Here is a 24,496-nt window from a genome sequence, read left to right as displayed (position 1 = left end):
AATTTCAAACTTCTTACCCACTAGTAAATCAATCAACCGGTCCCAAAATGTATTTGTTAAATTTTTTAAATCAACAATCTACTTCTTATTCAAATGTTCAATTCTGCCTACAAAGCCAAAACAGAGAAGAAAATTACTTATTCAACTTCACAAAATTGGATTGGAATCTCGGTTTGTAGATTAAAACTCAAATCAATTCAAATATAGAACACAAAACTCCTTATGCAAAGATAAGAGAAAAGCCATTACTTCAGATTTTACAAGAGCTGGATATGCAAACAGCACATGTCCTGAGAAGTGGGTGTAGCACCACATTTCTCTTATTATTAATTCAGTCCACATGACCAGAGGAGATGGGTGATCTCCATGCAGCTTGGCTCCCACCTGCTTCAATTACAAGCTTCTCTCAAACAGGAAAACTGAGAGTGTGAATTCAAACACAAAACGCCACTTTAAATGAAAGAAAAAATAACTTTCTATTTCAAAGGTACGTTTTTCCTTTAGCCAAGCATAGGCTGGAGTTGATTTGACACTTAATTACATAAGTATATGTCACAGTCTGGCACACAGTGGGTGAGTGGGTATGTACCTGTTTATGCTCTGCCAGACTACAGAGCTATAACTACCTGCCTATTACTTAATTTATTTGCACAATGTCAAGCATCATGATGCCAAGCAGGAAGTTAAGGCCCGGTGGACCCCATGCAGAGGATATGATGTCATGGTTTGAACGCTGGCACAAAGCAGCGTGAGTTCATGGCTGTTGGTGTCCATCAACCTCAGTGGCCCTGCTGACAAGCAGCTAGATGAAAAAAGCACGGACAGAGGGAGCATTGTTTCACTCATAAATAGTGAACATGTTGGGTTTGGAAAATATGAGCTGCTATTTCATTGCTGCTGTAGTTTATTTATAACCACTTCGAGATTTAGTATGTGACTTTAGTCACTGAAAATATATGTCCTACTGTGGGAAATGCATATAGATTCACACCAAAAAAAACATGCATGCAAGAAATAACGGCGGTGGAAACTTTCCATTCTCAGACAGGCAAAGATGAGTACAGACAAGCTTAAATCCTCTAAACAATGCAGGTAAAAGTTTAGACTTTACTTTGAAGTAATATTCAAAGTCCTGAGCAAGAAGTCAAAGTCCCAGGATGTTTGTGCTGTTGAGGTGGCATTGTGGCCCTGACACACTTTGCTCAGCTGTCCGCATGTGTTCGAAACTGTGTGAGACGCGATGAGGTTGGGGCAAAAAGGTGAGACGGATGGCAGCGGTGTCACTAGGTGAACACAAGCACGCACTCATGCATACACACTTTTTTTTTTTTTCTATATCGGAGCATCCCAGAAAATTTAGTCAGACAGGAGAAAGCTGTGTCGAGACAACTATCCCTCGGCGGTAAGCCTAAATTCCCCTCCCCCCTACACACACATGCACGCACGCAGGGAAAAACATAAACACACATAAATACATAGAGGCCTGTGCAGACAGAGTAATATGAATATTTGAACAACGACCGTGGCAGAAACTGGAAAGGCCATGGGTCTGGTATCACAAATACATTGTCCGCATCAGCCATGGACCAGTGAGCCAATCCCTCTGTGTCTGTGTCTGTGTGTGTGTGTTTGTGTGTGTGTGTGTGTGTGTGTGTGTGTGTGTGTGTGTGTAACTCTCTTTATCTGTCTTGGGCCCATCTACTGTCTATCATTCATTTTCCCTCTCCTACCCCCTTTTTCTCTCTCCCTTTCTCCCTTACAGTCGCTAATCCAGCATGTGTTGGTGTTGATAACAAACTCAGTGGTGAGGAAAGGCTCGAGGAGATAGAGCGAGCGTTGGTTTCTCATCGGGCGCTCTAAGCCGAATGACCGCATAGGCACGCACATACACAAGCACGACCCAGTCCGACGGCACTGGATGACAGTCACAGTACAGTGGCAGTAGTTGGGCCCATAATGAGACATGATATCCCCCCCCCCCCCTCCAGAGGTCAAAAACCTCTCTATCTCTGTCTGTCTCTGGGTTAAAAGTCTTAAAGCCAAATGAATTATTCTTCAATTACTCTTGCAGGAGGCACACATCATCCTTAGGCTCTTCTCTGCTCATTATATTCATAAATCCCCCAATCTCCTTCATACAGCAGTGAGAGAAAATTATTATTACAATTTTGACTCATTTTGCGACCCCCACAACCCCATTACCTTTCTTCCTCCAAATCCCCTTTGCTTCTTCGTTTCCCCTTTATCCGCTCCAGCACCCCTGAGCCACAATGCACATGTACATGTACACAGTCACACACACATTTGTACGCTGGAAAAAGTACACACACACACAAACACACACACACGCACACACTTCTCTGGTTTGTGTTGGGGGTTATCAGTTTGAGACAGGGCACTGTGATTATGTTTTTCCTGTGCTCCAGTCAGAGGGAGGAGATATGGGGCCAGCAGACTACAGCAAAGCCAGACACCACTCATCCTACATGCGGAGGGAGTGGTGGAGTGGAAGGTGTGGAGGTGACAGTGGGCTAGACCTGTATCTTAACCGTTTTGTCTGTAACCACTTCAAACCTCTTTACCAGCCTGGGATCATGGTCATTTTGGAGAAGAAAAAAAAACATTTCTTTTCTTTTTTTCCTTTTCTTTAGAGGTTGTTAGACAAATTTTAACTTGATCATTTTAAATAATAAGGAATGCTGCTTCACTGAGCTACCAGGATGGATAGACCATATGATTCTGGTTATGGAATTAAATAGCTTCCATGTCATAAACCAGACTGTTTTATTTGCTCAGAAACACATACAGAGAATGAGGTATTGCCCACGGCCCAATTCTGTCAAATTTGGAGAGCATTTATCAAAGGTCCTAACTTTTTTCTGGGGAAGAACAACAAAAGCACTGGAGCAGCACGGCTGAATTAATCTACAAGACCTAAAATTAAGACCAGAAACATCCAAGTTCTGCACTTCAGAGAGACAACACATATACCAAATATACCTCTTTTCATCTCTGACACATTCTTCAACAGTCTCTCCATTTGTTATGTCTTTGGCCTCCTCCTCCTCCTCTCTCTCTCTCTCTCTCTCTTTCTCTCTCCCCCTGTCTCCAGAGGGTGGGACCTTTATACACAGAAAAGACATTTTGAGGCCCACAGGCGTCTTAGGGCAGTGATAGGCTGATGTATGAGGAGGGGCATTGTGAGTAGGCATGACAAGCAAAGGGAAGCCATCAGTGGGACATCTAAGGCTTGGGGAATGAAGGCTCTCTGGCACCCAGAGCTGCTCTCAAACACTGGCTCTCTGATAGAGCCGACCTTGGACTTAATCACTAGCAGAAGAAAAGAGCACCGCTCGACAAGAAGATGGAGAGAGAAGAGGGTGTGAGAGAGGAAGAAAGAGAGAGAGGGAAAGAGAGAAAAGCTAGACGAGAGTAAAGGAGATACATAGAAAGAGTGACAATGACAAAGAGCAGAAAGAGATGTAAACAGGTAACAACACTGTTCAAAGAGATGGATAGCCTCTGAGGGAGAGCACAGAAAATACAGTACAGTATGATGTCCCCTTCTAAAATACACACAAGTCCATTTCTTTAAAGACACACACACACACACACACACACACAGACACAGACAGACACACACAGACAGACGCACGCACACTCAAGCAGAGTGAAACCTTTCACCCTTTAAATAACGACCAGTGCCCCTTCCACCTATCTGGCTTGTCACAGGCATGACTAAAGGACAAACCCCCTAATACTGAATTAGGAGAATGATTAATCCCATCCACATTAAACATATAAAGTTCTCAAATGAGCTACTGAGAGAGAGCGCCAAATCGCTGAAAAATCTGGGACACACACAAAGCTTCCACCCCCACGTGTTTTGTATCCATTACACACCATTGTGACAAGCCTTTTCATTAAAACTATTAATGATGTCAAGATAATTTTGAGCTAGCTTTGAGCTTCAAATCTCAACACAGTAAATAAAAATGTGCAGTGTATTCCTGGCACAGCAACATAAAAGCCCACATCAGAGACATGTTTGCGCTTAAACACATCTCTGTTTTTTGGTTTGACATTTAAAACCGTGTGTGATGTCTGATTTCCAACAAGTAAGGAAGTGTTAGTAAAGTGTTGAAAGATTGTTTTTTCCATCAGTAGGCTTTCTTCTTTCAGCCAGACAGCAGAAATTTTGATTTTGTCTTTTAGTCGCTAACAAAATGATGATTATCAAAAGGCGCCTGGCTACAAATATTGAGTTGTGTTGCACATCACACAGGAACCACACAGGTCCTGTAGGACTGAAACACTGAAAAGCCATTAGTGGAGCATAAATGCCACAGCCACGGCCTATTTCGACATCAGCTCACTTGATTAAGAAAATACAATTTGAATTGATTTCCTCATACACTAATTTGTGGGGTCGGGATACCGAAAAATTATTAATCTGAAATGAGTGTGTATGAGAGAAGTTAATAAAAGTAATGGATTTTCTCCAGTTTTTTTTCTGGTGATAGCTGAATAGCAAGTGAGGAGGTTGGGGAGATTATCTCAGAGTGAGGTACAGAGGAAGGAGAGAGAGAGAGAGCGAGAGAGAGCGCAATCGAGGAAGAAAAGAAGTGGGAGGGAGTGTGTAATAATCGAACAAGCGAGGAGCACTGCAGTCCTGAAATCGCATGCAGGTCCACGGAGTCATCAGAAATGCAACGATTCTAAACGCGAGTATATGATTTTCAATCGACACTGGATGGGACCAAGTGGGAACGAATGAGAGGAGGAATCAACTGCTAAACGAGATAATTACTGTCAGAGATTTTAAGGGAAGGAGAGAGGAAGAAAAGAGACAGAGGGACTCCCAGAAAGGATGGCTGAAGTGACAGAACCTAAAAACAAAAAAGAGATGTGATTTGAGTCTAAATCTGTACAGACAAAATAATGTGGTCAAAACATTATCCTTTAAACATTTCTGAATTGTCACCATTCATAAATCATGATCAAGCATTTTGGAAGATGCTCCCTTAGGTATTGAGGGATAGCCCGACTGATACAGGATTTTTCAACAGATTTTAAGTGAATCAAGAAAATCCAATAACGACATATCCCCTATTTATTTACATTAACGAATAACATTAATAATTTTTGATCCTTTAAAGAGTAAACTGCCAATCTTTTTTGTGCTGAACTCGAGTAGTTTATCTAACTTTGTTTAACTTAAGTAGTGTAGATGTACAATGTGACGTAAATGGTGAGTGTGGTTATAACATATGAGAAGATAGCGCATTGCCGCTGCCCTAATGGTATGACACAGTAGACACTTCCTGTCTCCCAATTGGGCGTGGCCTTGTTTGTAGGTGTAGTGAATGTAATGAGGATGGATATAAAGAGTATAGCATAATGTACTCATATTTTCTTTTGCCAACATTGGATATTTACCTATCTTAAAGCCAAATTTATCAACAACAAAATATGTAATTGTTGGCGTCTATGCAGTTGGTCCATCCAGATCCCCCAAGAGTTTGTTACTGAGACAAAAACAAGTGTCGAAAAGTCTGAAAAATGCAATTTGAGTGCAAGAATGTTTGGGAGCTATGTGGCTAGTGAAAAATGGGTCCAATATTGACTGATTTACTAATTTGTGTTCACAAAAACGTCTCCCATCTCCCACTCAGGACCTGCGGCTAGTCTCCAAAAGAGGCGTGGCAGTGGCGATACCCCCGTGGCACAGATACAGGCAATTACTCCCCAAAGTTGGGGCATCTTGTTTCTAAACCATTTCTGTTGTGACCCCACCCAACAGTGAATTTGGATGTGTTGAAGATGTGAATATATAATATTTACTGATGGAAAACTTTCCACTTTTCAGTGCTCTCTTGTAGACAAACTATGTAACGGTTTCTTACACACGTGTTTGACACTGTTGTACTGTAGTTGTGTCACTGGTCTATATCTCTATAAGGAGGTATTACAAATACAATACGTGGCCAATTTATTAAGCACACCTGTACAATCGAATGACATTCAATAAAACAGCTCAGTCATGAAAATAATGTTCATGAAGTTCACAATGTTGAGTGTTCATTAACATTGTCTTACACTACATGTTTAGATTCAATTACGTGTTTATGATTGAGGTCATAGTTAGAGGTGGGGTTGTACTGTAACCTCAATACTAAACCATACAATTTAACTCTATGACAGTGTCAACAATAACTTAACATTTATTGGATTGGATTGCATTAGAGGTTAGGGGTTATACAAATGCATAATTGGTATCTGCGTGTGTGTGTGTGTGTGTGTGTGTTCCATATTTGCAGCATTTATGTGTGTATGCATATGTGTGTTATTTTTTTTTGTTGTGTCAATTTGGTGAAGATGAAAAAAATGGTTCTGTATCCATCTCTGGTATCTGTCTCGTTAAATCTCATAAACTCAATTTAAAATTTAAAATGTTGTTGAAACAAAACTGCAGCTGTAAGATATTGGGATATACAGTACATATATATATATACATATATATCTACACACACACACACACACACACACATTATATATGAATATTATCAGAATAATTAACATCTGAACTCTTAAAACTTCACCTTGGTTAATACTGTAATAAATAATAATGAGGTGTGCGACTGTGCGTGTGGGCGGATGTGTATGCGTCCACCTCCAGGTATGCTAATGCTGTTATGACTGGCTGGCTTCATTACTGTCTGTCAACAACACACTGGCCAAGGTCAGCGGAGGCTGCAGAGATGATAGGGGGCCAAAACCAAGAGCACAAATTAATCTGCTGTTTAATCTAATAATGCAGTCCTATTAACACAACTGTAATTGCATTTGAGGAGGAATGGGCACACGCAGCCCACAAGGGTATGTTCCTACTTGTGTGTACACCCAAGTACATCAAACTTATCGACTTGTACTACACACACTCACATAGGTGAACACACATATTCTCGATGGATGTTATGCTGGATAAAGGAAATACAAAGAAGAAAAGCAAGGTGCAGTATTTCCTGGTGAATTCAAACCAAGTAATCACTGTGTGAGTGCATGTGTGTCCGTGTTTATAGGGCACGGAACATCTTAAAACCACGGAGCCCTTCTCATTAGCATGGTAATATCCAAACAGCAGGGTGTAGTCAGAACAGCAGAGTATTATTAGGATTCATCTCATTAGGCTTTCATGAGATTTAAAAGTTTACACGAAATAACTTCTAAACTAAGTCTGAGATAAAACACAGCGAGATCCTGAGTTTACTCCCCGAAAGTTAATTTTACCCCCTGGAGACAATGCATGGCCGGCAGCAACGTGGAGAGCTGGCCCACGGTAACAGGATTAGACAAAAAACCTTAGTCACGCTGTAACTTCTGTTGACATTTAATGGTACAAGTCACAAAAAAGTGAAACTGAAATTAACCTTTTAACGGTGCTGGAGGTACGATCTTTTTTGTACCCATAAAGCAACATCAACGATTCTTTGGTACATTAAAACAACGTTTCAAAAATCATTTTAGTGGTTCATCCACTTGTGAAACGGCACTTCTGCATTCCCTTTGCGTCTATTGGCTAAAACCGCACTATGCAAGTTTGCCAAATCAGGTAGCGGATCTGTAGTTCGACTGAGATAGCGGTAATGGATAATTCCGCTTCCAACCTGTAGAACAACATGAGTGTGTGTAATACAAGGGGTTAAGCCTCTCCGCTCTAAGCGTAGCTCTCATGGCGCCATTTTAATCCTATGAAGCCATCACCTGCAGTTAGCATCCTATTGACTACCATCTACTTTGGCGCCACTTGACAGTGAATAACTATGCATCTGAAGCGTTTCCAGACTCTATTTCTCCGTTGTTTATTTCTAAAGCAACACGACAATGGCGCCATTACCTTGTAGCTCACATTATGGCGCCCTAGCAGACGTTTTTGTAAAAATAGGCTGATTGCATCATAACCATGTAGGCCACAAATCACTGTATTGCGGGGAGAAACTCGCAGACAGTTTTGACTTTCATTAGCTTTTTAGGTTCAATTACTAACACTGACTACCATGTTAGTTAGCAGTAATTTGACTATACCTATGTTAACTCCTAACATAAACCTACGCTGTTAGTCTCTGCTGATTGGGAATGATTGCGACTTCTCTTGGCACAGCTGCCAGAAGACTTACAACTTTCAGACACATTGCCCATGTCACAACTACGTTGTCAAGCTCAGTTGGAAGCTGTGCAGTAACGCCTAGCCATCACCGGAAAAAGTGCTTCTATTTTCCTTCACTGGTCTCAGTCCAGAACAACTGGATCTGTTGGTCCGATTCTTTAACTGTCAACGGTAACACTTACCGCAGTGAGATGGATGACTCCCTGAGAGGTCACCGGGCATCCCATGAAGCCAACAAACTGCAGCTCGGGACAATGCTCTGCAACCGCTCGCACGGACCGATCGGTGACCTGGAGAACAGACCAGCAGGGAGAAAAACGTTAACATTAGTATCCCAGGTAAGACACCTCTTCATCATCATAGCTAAAACAGTTGCGACTATTATTCATGAAGTGGTTTGAGATCTTCTGCAGAACACAAATCGGATTTAATTTCATTCACAGGTTGAATATGTTTCATTCATTCACATTTCAAGGATAAATTTATGACACTCACGAGGAAAAGACATTTGAAAGTTTTTTTTCCTTGGCTAGACAGTTTGCTGTTGGGAAAGCTGAACTTGCTGCGATTTGCGTGTTTTGCATTTGGCGTACAACAGAGAAGAGGAGGATCACAGAAGGAGAGGAGCGGGGAGGAGGATAACGGAAACAACAGCTAAAGGAGCATATCTGCCAAGCAGCGTGGGCGTCGACCTATGATGGATGGCCCGTCCCCCATCCTTCACCCAGCCGTCTACTAACAGCTCATAATGGATCAGAGATCAATAGGGAAGCAGAACATTTTCACAAGCTTCCCCTGTAGTCATCAATATGGGTATTGATAGCTACTTCGCCTCTCTCATCACACTCAACACTGCAACAATAAGTGGGAGATTGTTTGTCTTCTCTGAAGGCCTCCTCAGTGCATCCTCAAAGTCTTTATCCATCACAAAGAGAAAAAAAAGATAAGAAGAGAGACAGAACAGAGAGAATTGACTCTAAGTTGGGATTAACTGGGAAAACAAAGAACAACAAACATGAAAGAACATTAGAGAACAAAAAAAACTTTGTTTTACTCATCCCTATCAGAATATTCAATTTTTCTACATGAAATTCCCTAAAAAGACAGTCAGGCATTATTTACATTTGAAAATATGCAAAAAGCACACCAACTAGTGATGGGCAAGTTAAAACATTTCCTCATCAATTTAAACATACATGAAACTAAAAGTCTAACAAAGGGCATTTGGAATAAAAATCTACCTCTGACATGTTTTAAAGAGTAAATGAAAGAGCGTAACGTTCCTGAACATTGCTGTTGTAATGTTAAATACGAAATACTGAGAGCAGAGAAATTCGGAAGTAAAACTTGAATCCAAGGAGACAAAAGAGGCATATTGCAAAAAATGCCTATGTAACATTAAAGTAACATTATAACAATAATTTGAAACTATTCTGGCATAATTACTTGTTATTTCAGACACAATTACTGTACAAAGGACAACTAAATTACAAAGCACTTCAGTAGAGCCAACTGAAACTCAATATCTGAAATTTGCAATTACATACAGTATGTGCTAGTTGTGTTGGTGGAATTTGGATTTCCTTATTCCTTTTTCTGTTTCCGATGCAAAAGGCTGACTCCGAACAGTCCAACAATCATTACCCATAATGCAGGGAGGTTTCTCAACAGTGTATTAACAAGATAATTAATTGGCCAGTTAGACTGGAGTTGTAGTGTTTAGATGTACATCAACAGGAATGTTGCAGTTACAGATCAGAGTAATACAGATCTCTAAAATTATAATGGTTGCTAAACTATTGATTTAAAGAGTATTGCATAATTCAATAAGCGTGCCTGGAACATTTTTGCTTTTTTTAACGTAACATTTAGGTTTGTACATGTAAATTGTGTGTTAAAATGCTCATATTATGCTCATTTTCTGGTTCATAATTGTATTTAGAGGTTGTACCAGAATAGGTTTGCATGGTTTGATTTTCAAATAGCACCATATTTTTGTTGTACCGCACATTGCTGCAGCTCCTCTTTTCACCCTGTGTGTTGAGCTCTCAGCTTTAACTACAGAGTGAGGCCTCCTACTTCTATTCCATTGTTTTTGGGAGTCGCAGTAGCTAGGTAAGGCCTACTAGCCAGTCAGGAGGAGAGTAGGGCGGGGCCTGAAAAGCAAATGATCCAAAACCAGCCCGCATCAGCCGGTAACCTATGGGTATCGCTCTGCCGTACAACCTAGACTGGAGCAAGTCTCCAACTAAGTTATTTAAATGTTAACAAATTGGTTTTTAATACTTAGCGTTTTAATACTGCACTGTCGCCTGGACATGGCGATTCACTATCTAAACTCTTTGGGCCTCCACTCTTACTAGCTTGGTTTGAGGGCGTGGTAAGTAAGTGACGCACGTTTGTCACAGAAGTAAAGGTTGGACTACAATAGAGTTGTTTAAAGCTGGTGGTGAACAGTGTTTACTGTTGGAGATGGTAGGTCCCTTTGGGGTGGACTTTGGGCTTTTTCACTTTGTAAACCTATTACATGCACAAAAAAGATACGTAACATAATAATGGAAAGGGGAAAAGCCAAAAAGCATAATATGAGCACTCTAGAAGATGGCCAGATTTTACACACACAGAGCTTTGCAAAGAAAACTGATCACAAGAGAGAGGTTTTGAGATTCAAGCTCAATGTTGGCTTTATAGAACCAGGTAAAGAACCCATCAACATGTATTGTTTAAATATGTATAAACCCTAGAACTGATGTGGTGAAAATAGATGGGAACTGAATGAACATGAAACACAGTTTACAGGGATCATACCACTCCTAGTGAGCTTTGCTCTTTACTGATTACTATACTTGTCCATATATCTCACTCTAATGTTGCCTCTCCCTCTGTCTTTCAATTACACCCTGTCTCACTGCCGTCCTCCCCCCTTCAAGTCTACCTTAAAGGCTACTGAGTCGGAGAGAGAGAAAGATGGAATACCCAGTGAGACAGCGAGGGGGGGGGAAAAGTTCCGAAAAGAAAGAACAAGGTGTCCATTTATCTTTCACCGAGTATGGCTTATCTGGTTAAAACACCTCCTATGACCCTGGTGGAGCTCAAAGGTATGTTTCTCACTTTATCAAAAAGGAGCCAAAGTGCTTGTAAAGTGCAAAATGGTTCATAAAGGAATGTGACCAGTCACAGTCGAGCAGTGGAAATACGTTTTGAGCAGCAATGAACTAGATAGTGGTACCATCTACTGATGACATTTTGTCTAAAATATTTTAGGTTAGAATACATTTATTCTGCCCAAAAACACAAAGTGAAATGATTTTCTTTCGATTTGAGTGTTCTTTCAGGGAAGGGTATTGATGCTTTGTACTATTTTTGCCATGCTTAGCTTTATGAATTTTCATCACGTAGGACTTCCTATAGTCTCACACTGCCAGACCTATATCCACAGCGCTGCGGAGGAAGGTCTGGCTAGTCCACACAACATTCCTGGATAGGAGAAAAACATGCTCAGGTTTATTATTTATGTCTTCTTTTTTTTTTTTTAAACCAACCACAATCATCTTGGGCCGTGCTAAGTGCTGGACACAGGTACAGTGCCTCTGCAAAATAGCCTTGGGAAGGAACTTGGTTTGGTGGAACATGTGCAAGTAGGTGAGACTCTGGAATTAAACTGGCTGTCGAGTGTGTGAAATCCAATTTGACCGTCTGTTTTAGCTAGAAGTACGTTTCCCGTATCGACCGCAGATTTAGAATGCCAACACAAAAATAAGCTGAAGGTGAGGAACATCTGGCCAAAAACATCCGGCGGAAACTCTGGCAGCATCGGAGCTGTGCCGTAAATGAAACCTCAATAGACTAGACTTCCTGTAACTTTTCTACTAGCTCTGCCCCCAGTGTGCTGGCATTGTCACTGTGAGCATTATCATTTAGCTGTGCCTAACAATACCCTCACATAGCTGCTAGTGTGGCTGTAGACTTATAATCTTGTTAATATATGCACTTCCTGATTGTCTTGCAGTGAGGTGAAGTTCACAAATGCATTGCACACAGTATAAGTTATTTTTCAGTTCTTTTTAACAACAGTGAGGATGGTGAGGAAACATGGAGTTTGTGGGGGAGTTGTGTATGGTAGAAAATGATCCTCCCTCCTTCCATCTGTATTTTAAGCGTTTTAAAAAGTAATACAACTTTCACCCAAAGCGGAAGTGTTCTCCTGGACCCAGCAGTGTGTACCAGTTGTAGCAACTCACTGTACTTGCTGGCTTTGTAGAGACTTTTTTTCAGAGCAATCAATAACTGAAAGCACCTTAAAATTCTGCTACACAGGTTTAGACATACCACACAACTCCCTGCAGTTAGAAAAGATTAACTGAAGGTGAGTCAGCTCCCACTCCGAGACACTGATGCATATGAAACCTGATCTGCTGGGCCAGGTGGAGACAGGGGGGGAAAGTAAAGCAGAGTTGTCTTTTTGAGTATGAAATTTGGAAGAAAGTAAAACCTCGAGAAGAACCAGTCCAAGCTAAACAGCTGGCAGGTGAAGTGCGCTGGCTGTAGCTCCTCCCAACACGGCCTCGGCCAAAAAACCATCAGGGAAAACATTTTCAGGTTGACTACCAGCAGAATCAAAAATCTACGCACCGCTGTGCAACTTAAATTCAAACCGTCTGCGAAGGAGGCAAACGAACATGTGCGTATGCGTGTGTGTGCGTGCGTACACTTGTGAAAGCAAAAGAGACAAAAAGGAAAGAGAGCAGGTTACACAGCTACAATAAATCTCAGCAGGTGAGAGGGGACAGAGGAGAAAAAATACAATCCCAACAGAGCAGAACAGGCCAAGAGCGCCTGTACCGTATCAGATTGTGTGTGTGTGTGTGTGTGTGTGTGTGTGTGTGTGTGTGTGTGTGTGTGTGTGTGTGTGTGTGTGTGTGTGTGTGTGTGTGTGTGTGTGTGTCAGTCCAACCAACCATATAGGTTTGTAACTAAGATTTGTCTCAAACACAAAAACCTGGCCCAAAAAAATTCTCTTTGCTAACCCCTCCTTTCCCTTAACCTTTAATGCACTTTGATTTAAAAACATGAAAAGAGACAGACAGGGCTTTGGAGAAGAAGTGGCTAGCCAAGAGAGGCCTTAAAACCTTTTAGAAGTGATCTGGTTTAATGGTCTCTGGTTGAAAGAGGTAAGGAAAGCAGAAGAAAGTGGACTGGAATAGTAGAAATGCTGCATTCATAAAAATAGCCTGTGTGTGTGTGTGTGTGTGTGTGTGTGTGTGTGTGTGTGTGTGTGTGTGTCTTAAAGAGCTGGGAGGTAATTGTTGAGAGTGCTGTGGTAGCAAAAAGGGGTAATGCTGTATGTAAGTGTGTGGTTTTTGTCTGGCGGTCTGTTCTTACAAAACGCTGGGGCAGCACCCAGGGGCCACTTCTCATCCAATAAGGGCATTTAAGCTTGTCAATATCGTCTATCATACGACTCATTTGACTCCACCAAACAAACAGGCACAAGAGAGGTAGATAGAGAAAGACCAGAGCAGATTGCCATTCATCCCTTTCATCCTTTGTTCAATAGTTTTCTCCCTACCGCCCACTAAAGTTTTACATCCCTCCCTCAATTAAAAACTGGCCGACTCTCACCAACAATTTCTTCGGTTTCCTTAATTTCTTCATTTGTGCGTGATCGACCCACACACACAAGCACACACACACACACACACACACACACACAAACACAAACATCCTGGTGAAGCTTGTTTTATCAGTAAGAGAGATGGCAGGGATTGCGTGGAGGGCAGGCACACTGTCATTTGTCTATGTTTGAAACTCTGATCACAATCACATAAACACACACCCACAAAAACTATTTTACTCGTCCGACACACTCAAACACAACCACGCACACACACACACACACACACACTCACACACCCACAAAATAGCATTTGCCCAAAGTAAGTACTGAACTTTTAAACTTTTTTCTTTCATTGCCAACTGGAGCTAGTCCATCCTCAATAGACCTCCCATCCAGCTGTGGCTGATGGGTGACCAGCCAAAAACCTGAGAGCGAGAGTTTGGAGGTTGCCGAATCAATTCAGCCTAAGTTCCATTTTACTGCCAGCAATAACTTAAACAGGAGTAGACAGCACCATTACGTTGCTAAGCTTTGAGGATTTAACAAATGTCCAACAACATGAAGAATTTGGTCATCTGCACCAAGGAAAGGATGCAGCCATTAGCAACTCAAGCAACTCATCTAGATCGGTGTTTTGTTTTGTTTTCTGAGCGGGCATAACATTCAGATGAATCTGCCTTTAACCAGTTGGGCCAACAGCTGTAGTTTAGCCTAAGCAGATTCCAAGTAGATAGAAAGGCCTGATGTAATATCTGCTTAGGGTGATAGTAGGATTCAAAGGCTTCATTCATTAGGTCAGGCCTATAAATTAGCATCCCTGATACTGGCCTTGGCACATGTTACCCTGTTAATTGAGATACATAAACATTTGCTATGCCCACATAAGTCTTAATGAACCTTTACAAATTAAATGTGTAACTTTCTGATCTGCTGTGAAACAAAGAAGATGAAGAAAAACCTCCCTTCAATACAACATCCAAGTCTTTGGACCAGATTGAAACAAAGTATCTTATACTACTATTTCACAGTGACACAGACAATAAAACTCGGCCACTGAATATCATGTCTTTGTGAAAGCTCTCAGTTACTGAATCCCTCTGTGCAGTTTTAGAGATTTCCAATATTACCCGTAAACAAGGACGCCAACTTCAGGCCTGCGAGGTGCAAATAGAAGTGGGACGATTTTCATCAAAGTTCTGTTCTTTCCAAGGTAATCATTTTCTCCATAAACACTCTCTTAGGGGTGATACTGCAGTGGGTTCATCACAGCCTTGGAACAAACACACAAAGAGACACACACACCCGCACACACGCACGCACACACACACACACACACACACACACACACACACACACACACACACACACACACACACACACACACGCGCGCACGCGCACGCGCACACAAACACACACCAAACTTTTTCTGTTTTTAAAGAGCTCAGATGGGCTGTATCGACGCTGAGGACTGGTGATCTGGCAAAAATCTAAATGAATACTTATCATCCTCTGTAATATCCGATGCCTGGAGACACGGAAACACGGAAAGTCATAAAGTTTTACTACAGCGAGGGAGAGTCTCTTTACTGTGCTGTCTCTGTGCTGATGAGCAGGAACTGTGCAGGGCATGTTTATTGATCAGAAGAGCCTCACAGAGAGGAGCAACAAAAGCTTTAGCAAAGCCGATTAACATTTACAAAAAACAAAAAGAAAAACAAAGATATGCAATGTGCTTTCTCATATACAGACATGAAAACCTTCACACGGGCATACAGAAAGACACATGTTGAGTATAGACAGGTGGGAGGTTACTGTTCTCCAGCTATCCAGTGTGATGTTTTCCTTGGCTGAACAGATGGACCTATTGATATTAATGAGACGTGATGAGACAGGAACACAGGATGGATGAAAGACAAAGGAGAGGGGGAGGAGAGGGGGAGGAGAGGGGGGGGGGGGGGGGGGGGGGGATGAGACATTTGCTATCTTTAAATGTTAACATAATGTAACTTCTAGTCTTTAGTGTATTGCTTTGGCAAGCTTGGCTGCTTCTTTTATGTCTGTAAATCCTGTCTGAATATGGATGTGACAGACTGGTGGTGAGAAAGATGGAGAGGTGGTATGACAGGCCAAACAAACCGGGGTGGGTGTGTGTGCGTGTGTGTGTGTGTGAGAGAATATGAGCGCAATCTGATCTTATTAGGGGCCTGACAGGATGAGGAGCCGTGATGAGTTCCGAATCAATCAATCAGTCTAATTAGCCGAGCTTTATGTACACTGGGCCGAGCCGAGTAAGAATCCGCCGACACACAGATTAATAATGATTACTGAATTCACTGCAACGCATTCTATTAACAATCCATCTGCCTGCCTATCCAGCGGCTTTGCATAAGAAGTCACTTCATTGCCAGTTGCAGGAAATCCTCTGAAATGTATAAAAAGGTTCTTCTGTCTCCATCAAGTCTTCAAAGTCAATTAAATACTATTCCCAAGAATTCATGGTGATTTGATGGAGCTTCAAGTTCTGAAAGTGGCTCTGTGCATTTGTATCATGATAGAATTATACTACGTTCATGTCTAAAGGTTCCTTTTTAGCGATTAATTTAACTATACAGACATGGAGGACATGACACAACCCTTCAAAAGGTAGACGGATTAAAAATCTGAAGTCATCATTGTTTTCGCAAACAATCATTATTATTACTATGTATGATTTATTTATTGAAATTTCAATACAGGAGTATATGTACCTCCAACTCTCTCACTCTCATCCACTCACATAGACATACCCAAGCACACACACTTAAGCTAAGACAGGACAGGCTGCTCTTAGACGCCAACCCATGCCCTCAAGGAACAAGTCACAACAGAAGGAGAGAGAGAGAAAGAGAGAGAGAGAGAGAGAGAGTGAGTGTGGGAATGTGAGTGTGTGTGTGTGTGTGTGTGTGTTGCCAAGTCCCCACACCAAGCAGACCTTTAAAGACCAGCGGTGGGTCAGCATGTGTGTGTGTGGTGTTACCGTGACCTGCTGATGGGCAACAACTGTCATCAATGACATAACCACTCCCTTACCACTTGACTACCCATGATGACGCGCTGTGGGCAGTCTGCAACAGACTGTCAGTCAGTCAGTCAGTCAGTCAACCAGTCAATCAGTCTCTCTCTCTCACTCTCTCTGGTTTTAGCGAAAGCAACCAACACATCTGTCACTCTGCATTTCTTCTCTCAACATCTTTTTGCCTCTCTTAACCTTTTGCAGCTGGAAATTGTAGGAAGAAAGCACAGCACAGTCCGAAGGCCAATGTGTAAAACAATGAAGCAAAAGGCAACGTTCTCACACTATTTTTACGTCAAAACAACTAACTGTGTGCAAGCCAGACGCGTTCCAAATAAGTGGTGTTTAGTGACAACGATGATTCAGACATTTGTTTGGCATGCTTGCTTAAAAAGGGCCTAAACCTTTAAACATTTACTAAAGCAGAGTTTTTTGTGTGAGGCGGGCCTCCCCAGGTGGACTCCAAACACCTGCAGTGGAGACTCAGTGAATGGAAGAGAAAGTATATTACTTTAGTTATTAAATTAGTTATGAAAATAAGATCAAATTGAATAGGCTTAATGTGTGTGTGGTTGTGGTTCAAAGATCTTTTTACTGTTTTTCCCACTTTCCCAGAGTCAGAAATTAAGAATTGGAACAGACATTTTGGTATGTATTTGGTGTTGTAAATTATGACATCCAGCGATTTTAAGGAATGTCTATGGGATCAAATGGCATAATCATGATCCCAAAGGCATCCAAGAATTTAGCAAAACTAAGCAGGTAAATCAAGAGGGGGTGAGGGGCACCTTTTTCTAAGCTTTGTCAGAGGGGAGGCCCACAGTCTCTGACTTTGAAAATCCCTGTCCTAAACCAAAGTAATGAGCTTGAGCTAGGCTGAAGAGAAGTATATTTATCCACTCTCACCACCTTCCCAGGGATTCTTCACATCTCTCCACTGTAAATTTTGACAGAAAGGCCATAAAATGATCTGAAAAGCACCCTGTATGTTTTTCAAAAAAATCAAAGCTGGGTCTAAAAGATGACTATGTTTGAAAAATGAAACTCCCGAAATCAATAGATCCACTTTTTCTCCAGCTGTGGCCATCTCAGACACACTTGGGGAAAAAAAAAGAATCCATAAAAAACCCTATACCTATCACATACTGTATCTCAAAAAGAAGTAACTGTTAGCGACTTAGCAGAAATGACTCCATAGCCTGAACAAAGGAAGCATTGTATGTGTTTTGAACGGAAACCAATGACTGTGCTATCGACGCATATGCACAGTGCACACTTCTCTCTCACACACACTTGTCAAGCAATCTTGTTTCGTAGTCATCGGCCTTGATGATGCTAGGGAGGACTGAAGTCTGCATGGGTGATCGCCAAATTGATTGATCGCCTCACTCATCCGTATGCTCTACTCTCAACTGAAAATTACCTGCCATTTATTCAGTGACTTTAGCGCTCAATTCCCTCAAGAGTTTTACACGCTGTCCTATTGTGATGTGGCTGTGTGCATGTGTAATAGTACATAGAAGTATGTAGGCAGGGGGTGAGTGTTGGCTTCTGGGGACAACTACATAGCAGTTTCCACAACTTGAAGAAGAGGTTTTGTTCTCGGCCTGTTTCCCTAAGGATAGGACTGCACGATTATTTTGATCAATATTGTGATGAACAATTAATTATCACAATTATTTGTTGATTTTAACCAACACATATTTTATTGTCACAAAGGCTGTTTATTACTGCTTTCACATCCATATTATGCTACATTCTTCTTATGTTGAATTTGTATGCTGTATAGACATACAGCTGCAACACATGAAAATAAAAATTAACTATCTGAAATTCATTGGCGTAGGATTTTTTTTTTTTTTTATTATGTATCTCTAAGAAAGCTCCTTCACTTGTTTTCAACAATGACTGATTAAAAGAGCTAGGGAGAGAGAGGGAGTGCAATGGACGCACTTACAGAGTGACAGCTGACTCATTATCAAGGGTCATATCTCTCGCCCAGGTCCAGCAGGCTGCTTTTCACACGCTATTACTCTATGAACTGAAGTTAGTCGCATTCAATAACTTCTTCTGTGTTTTTTGCCATGGCGGCCGCAATAGCGGAGTTGCCAGCAGAAACACTGGTACAAATACAGGTTTGCCTCTCATATTTAACAATATACAGCTGTGTTAACGACAATTAAAACTGTAGACAAATGTCTGGAGTGTGGACCGGCGCCGCTGTATTTATATGAACAACATTGGTTTGTTTGTGGAGAGGCAGCGGATGCGAGGACATTAGGTGCACGGGTGCAACCCAGAGAAAAAATAGTTCTCTCGCCCTAGAGCCCTGTGAGCTAACAGACACTAGCACCGGTCACTGTTGTTGCCTAAAAAACAACACAGACGGGACAAAATGTCGCGTTAACTAGTAAACCTTGAGACCAACGTATAACCTACTGCTAGCTGTTGAATTTTCCTCACGTTACTCCGTCCTCTGTGACTTTCTACATCTGGAAACTAAGCTGCGTGGTGCAGGGAACAACTCTGACTAGCACATGATCAGACAGTGGTTTATGGAGCGGTAGATTGGCTTTGCAAAAAAAGACAGAGCATTCTATGAAATGACACATTTAAAATATCGCTCGATCACGCAAATTTGATTGTGGGAAGCCAAAATCCTGATCGTGATTAAAATTCGATTAATTGTGCAGCCCTACCTAAGGATCAATAATGCTTTGTTGCGTGTCAGAGAGAAATCAGAAGCAGCAGCGGAGGAAGCCAAAAGGCATACCTTACCCCTTTGAAGGCAAAGTCTATACGCCACATTGTAAAAACCCTCCAACAGTTCTCTCTATAGGCTTAACATCTCCGTGGATTCTGTTCCCAAGCAACACATCAATAGTTCTTTGTTGCAGGGAAATCAGGAGCTACTGTGGAGGAAGCAAAAAAGTCCCATTTAACTCTTAAAATACAAAGCGGTAACTGTTATAAGGCCACACTAACAAAGCCCTCGAAAACACCTCTCGAGTTTTAAAATCCTAATGTGTTCTTTTCTCAAGCACATATTCACTGAAGGGCTCATCCTCAATGTCAACTTACCATATTAGTTTTACGGCTCTGTGCTTTACGGTATCAGAGGCCTCGGGCTGATGTGCGCTATAGAGCAATGAAAGTGCAGACTAGTTCTGTTGCTTTGATGGCCCCTGACTGTTGGGACTCAACATCTCTGAAAACAAAACCAATCACAATGTAGAGTACAGTAAGATTTGGCATTTAAAAGAAGTACAAACAGGTTGAAGTCGAGAAGCGTTCTGCAAAACAACCACAAAAGACACCATTGCATACCAGAAACAACTCCCTATTCTTTTTACACTCTTTTAGGGAAGCAAGGGAAGAATATACTGCTATGAAACCCATTCACTCTGCCTGTAGCAAGTTATCAACCTTCCAGCAAGCCCTTCAGCTTATGTTTCTAAACAGCAACACACACACACACACACACACACACACACACACACACACAACTACGTGTCTACCCTCATCAACTGTTCAAAGCTGGCTCTTACATTTAAAGATGTTCATTTTGTGTTTTTATACTTTTTTCACATTACAGTTGATACTGCAACTACGTACGGATTTACTTTTCTAATGCTTGATTTAGAGATTTACTTAGAAAAGAAATATAAGGTCAGACTGGGTAAACCCCGCCGATGATTTGTTTTCACCCTGCAGCTTGAACTGGAAACAGAAACGTTTATTCTACTGCTTCAGTTCTCAGTTTTGCGGGAACCAATCACAAACTGGCTTATATACCTGCCGTGCTATTGGCAGATTTAACACGATGACGTTAGAGAAGCGACCAAGCAGCTTCTTCTTTACATTTAACATAGCGGCTGACGGACGCCACCAAAGCGCAGCAGCCCGTTGATGCCGCTGTCGCTTCTATGTCACCCGGATCTGATTGGTTGAAGGACTATCCAATTGCGTACAGAATCATTTGAACTATGCTCAATGGTCACGCCTCTTGTGCAGAGAAAATACAGAACAGACTCCCCCAGAACAACGCTCAATCTCAAATCTATTGAGCTTGGCTTGGTCTGGTGATAGCCAGACTAAAATAATGTAGTAAAATAATAAAGTAAGTAATCACATCAGCCAAACCATATCCTCAACCTCACTCATTGCCATTATCACCTTTATTTCAGCATCTAGACCACAGGTCTTCAAGGGGACGGATCAGAGACCCTCTACTATGTATATTGTAAAACATTAATTGCATATTAAACTGGGCCTAAAATAAAGTGTGGGTGTCCTTAAGCCTTTATACATAACTTTTTCGAATACTACACTGTTAAAATAATAATCGTTGGCATGATTTTATAAATCATGATTCTAGCAAAGCCTTAGGATTACCTGTATCTGTGAATGGTTACCTTGGTGACTACAGGCCAGTAAGTTTATCATCAATGTTAGGTTTTTTTCACAAATCGGCTGATTTTGTTTTGCTATTAATATGTCGGATTCATGTTAGTACAATTTGGTTTTTGAAAAAACCTTCAGAAAATTTAAAATATTTTGGTGGTCCACCTGCGTCAACTCTGATGACCCCTTAGAAGTCCCGGACCTCTTGTTGAAGATCTCTAATCTGAACAACAACTCCATTGTTTTTGCTTTAGTGACAAACTACTTACATGAGTTAAGAATGCATTGCATATCAGAGTTTTCTCAAAGCCGTGGACAGAGTTTTTAATGACTTGGCTTTCTGGTGGTCTGTCGCTTTTTACTAAAAACCACCAAGAGAGATTTTGGACTCAAAACTCTGAACCTCTTAACCCTTCGCCGTTCCCATCGTAACTGTGCAGAACAATCTATCAGGGTGGGCCTGAAATAGACTTTTAACACGTTGAGCTTTACTTAGAGATCAGTTTTATGTCTCATGCTAATGATGAAAAATGGGACTTAAAGAGGCCAATTTGACCATGGACCTGGAATGGAATGACAGGCCGCAGCAGTGACATACCATCGATGCTTGCCGTTACAGCTATAGTCCATATTGGATTTTTCTGTTCAGCAGTCTATGGAGGGAACCGCTGGCTCTTCTTCTTATCGACACAGTACTGAAGGTGTGGAGCAGGAGCTGGCAGCAGCTGAGAGAATCACAAGACTAGCACACAACAGCTTCAATGTTCTCTCTAAGGGAAAACATTGGTTTTCAGAACCTTTGAATTTCTCTGAGATGACCTTGATCTTGTTGGTGGATTTCTGATGCTAATCCTCGCTTATAAGCTATTCAGCAAATATGACAAATCCCCAAGTGGGGTGTGTGTGTGTGTGTGTGTGTGAGAAAGAGAAAGAATTGGTGAAGAGAAAATATGCAACTATGCAAATCATTGGAAAACCGAGCCTTGAGCCCTTGTGTGGTACATTTTCTTTATCTTAATCTTTATTCTCCACATGGCCTTGCTGTGGGGTCTCCATCACAGATGTGTAATTGAGGCATGACTTGTGTGGGTTAAATCTGGGTGCTTCTTGTTTCTCACATTTCAAAGATAAGCAATTCAGGTGCAATGTAGAATTAACAATAAACTAGTGGTCAACGAGGTGTCAGTAACTCCAGGTCAAGTGTCTCAATATCAAGAAAACAGTTAAAATCAAGCAAATGACCTGATACAATTAGTTGAGTTAGCCACTGAACCAGAATTTTTTGCTTAGTCCACTGTTTTCTATGCTGTCATTGTGTTTAGTAGTGATAAACAATATTTTGGGGGACTGAACCATTTCCCACTGAAAATAATTTAGTCCCAGTTAATTATTTAATATTAAGTTTATCATAGCCTATGTGTGTCTAAGAAGTAAGGTTACTCAAGCAGAAACAAGTTACTCTCAGGGAGTTTTCACACCTGAAAGTCCGGACCAAGGTTCATGTTTTTGAATTTGATCCGGTTAGGTCTGGTTTCACGCTGCAGTTATGCAAGAGCAGTAAAGATCTATATGTGAAAAAACTGCGTCATCCCATGCATGAGCTGCATCTCCCGATACTTATAATTGATTGGTATGTAGATGTGCTTCTCAGTCCTCTCGTATCCTCTCTCTGTGTCAGTTTTTTAAACTGACTGCTGCTCTCCTCTACTGCTGCTGCTCATTTTGATTGTTGCGATGTTGAGAAGCAAGACACAAGAACTTTCTTTCTGCAGCATTTATTCAGAGACAAACAGGAACCTCCACTGTACATTTACTACCACTCCAAAAGTAAACTGCTGACGTATATTCAGCTCTGATAGCCAACAGCTGTCTGCTCGGAGCGTGTTCGCAGTCACACACTCTCTCATGTACAAACTAAGCATTGAGATATCCCTAAAGGAGCTTCTCTGGTCTTATCATAGTCAGAGACAGTCACAGACAGGTAAAGAAATGGACCAACAGAGACCAGTGAAGTCTATTCTGAAGTCTAGTAAGTCTTCTGGTAGCTGTGCCAAGAGAAATCTCAACCATTCCCAATCAGCAGAGACGGAGAGCGTAGGTATATGTTAGGAGATAACATAGACACAGGATAATTATTGCTAACTAAAATGCTAGTTAACTATATTAATTAAACCTAAACAGCTGATGTAAGTCGAAACTGTCTGCGAGCTTACCCTGTACTATACGGTGATTCCTCTACTATGCGACAGTAAGTCGGTGTGGTTATGACACAATCGTTAGCCTATTTTTATAAAAACGTGAGATACAAGGTAATGGAGTCTTTTATACGTACATTGTTGTGTTTCTAAAGTTGTGTTATAAATAATGGACGCTTCAAATGTAAAGTTATTCGCTCTCGAAGAGACGTCAAAATGAATGGCATTTGGAACGTCAATGGAATGCTAACGGCAGGTGATGTCTTGTTAGCATCAAAATGGCGCCATAGGAGCTAGGCGTTGTGGAGAGAGGCTTACCCCCCTTGGGTCCTATACCACGATGACAGCCAGCCAGAGCTTCCTGTATTTGGTCCAAAATTCAGAACCATCCAAAAAATGCCTTCACACTATAAACAAACCGGACCAAGGTTCATATTTGACGCGGACTGAGACTACCTATTTTGGTCTGACCAAATTTCAGCCGTTTGGTCCAGACCGTGGTTCCGGGAAAGTTTCACACCTGTAATTTGGGTTGGCAGGTCTAAGGTCCGGACCAAACAAGGTAGGTGTGACAGCCCCCTCAATCTCTTAGCTTAGATGAAGGAAGCATGGTGTCTTCTTTATGAATTATTTAAGAAATAGTGTAAGTTTAATGTCTTTCCAGTGTCGAGGATATCCTGTTAACTGTTTGACAAAAAATACCTCATCAAGTAGAAGCACTAAAAACAGTACCGGTGAGTGAAAGCTAATTTCCATAATTTGTATTCTGATAAAATGTTAACAAAGCTTGCGCTGACAATACCTGTGTAGGCTTTTAATGATTCCAGAGATCAGTCTTTCAGCACCCATTTCAAATGCCAGGTTTAATCGAAACACAATCCAGAACATTGTTGAGAAAGTTCATTTGTCTGAGCCTACTACACGACTTTCCACTTTTTAAGTGAGCTATAAGCCCGTCATCTTTCTTTTAATGTAACCATGTACAAAAGTTGCCTTCCTTTTATGTCCACACCTCACTAAACTAAACTGGCTTTTTTTGGAGGCCAGGCCCTCCAAAAAAG

At 41.4% G+C, this 24,496-nt stretch overlaps 1 protein-coding gene across 2 annotated transcripts in view; it reads right to left on the bottom strand.

The window, feature by feature from the left end:
• fbxl17 (F-box and leucine-rich repeat protein 17) overlaps nucleotides 1-24,496 on the bottom strand; it is a 229,095-nt gene that overhangs the window by 138,445 nt on the left and 66,154 nt on the right. For both annotated transcript variants that reach the window (XM_034872160.1, XM_034872159.1), the window contains exon 7: nucleotides 8,350-8,457. In XM_034872160.1, the coding sequence (XP_034728051.1) occupies nucleotides 8,350-8,457 (108 nt within the window). The remainder of the gene's footprint in view (nucleotides 1-8,349; nucleotides 8,458-24,496) is intronic.

Source organism: Etheostoma cragini, chromosome 5 (genome assembly GCF_013103735.1).
Source record: "Etheostoma cragini isolate CJK2018 chromosome 5, CSU_Ecrag_1.0, whole genome shotgun sequence".
Classification (NCBI taxonomy): Eukaryota; Metazoa; Chordata; class Actinopteri; order Perciformes; family Percidae; genus Etheostoma; species Etheostoma cragini.
Note: the sequence above shows the minus strand (reverse complement) of the source record. Positions and strands in the feature narration are given on the sequence as shown.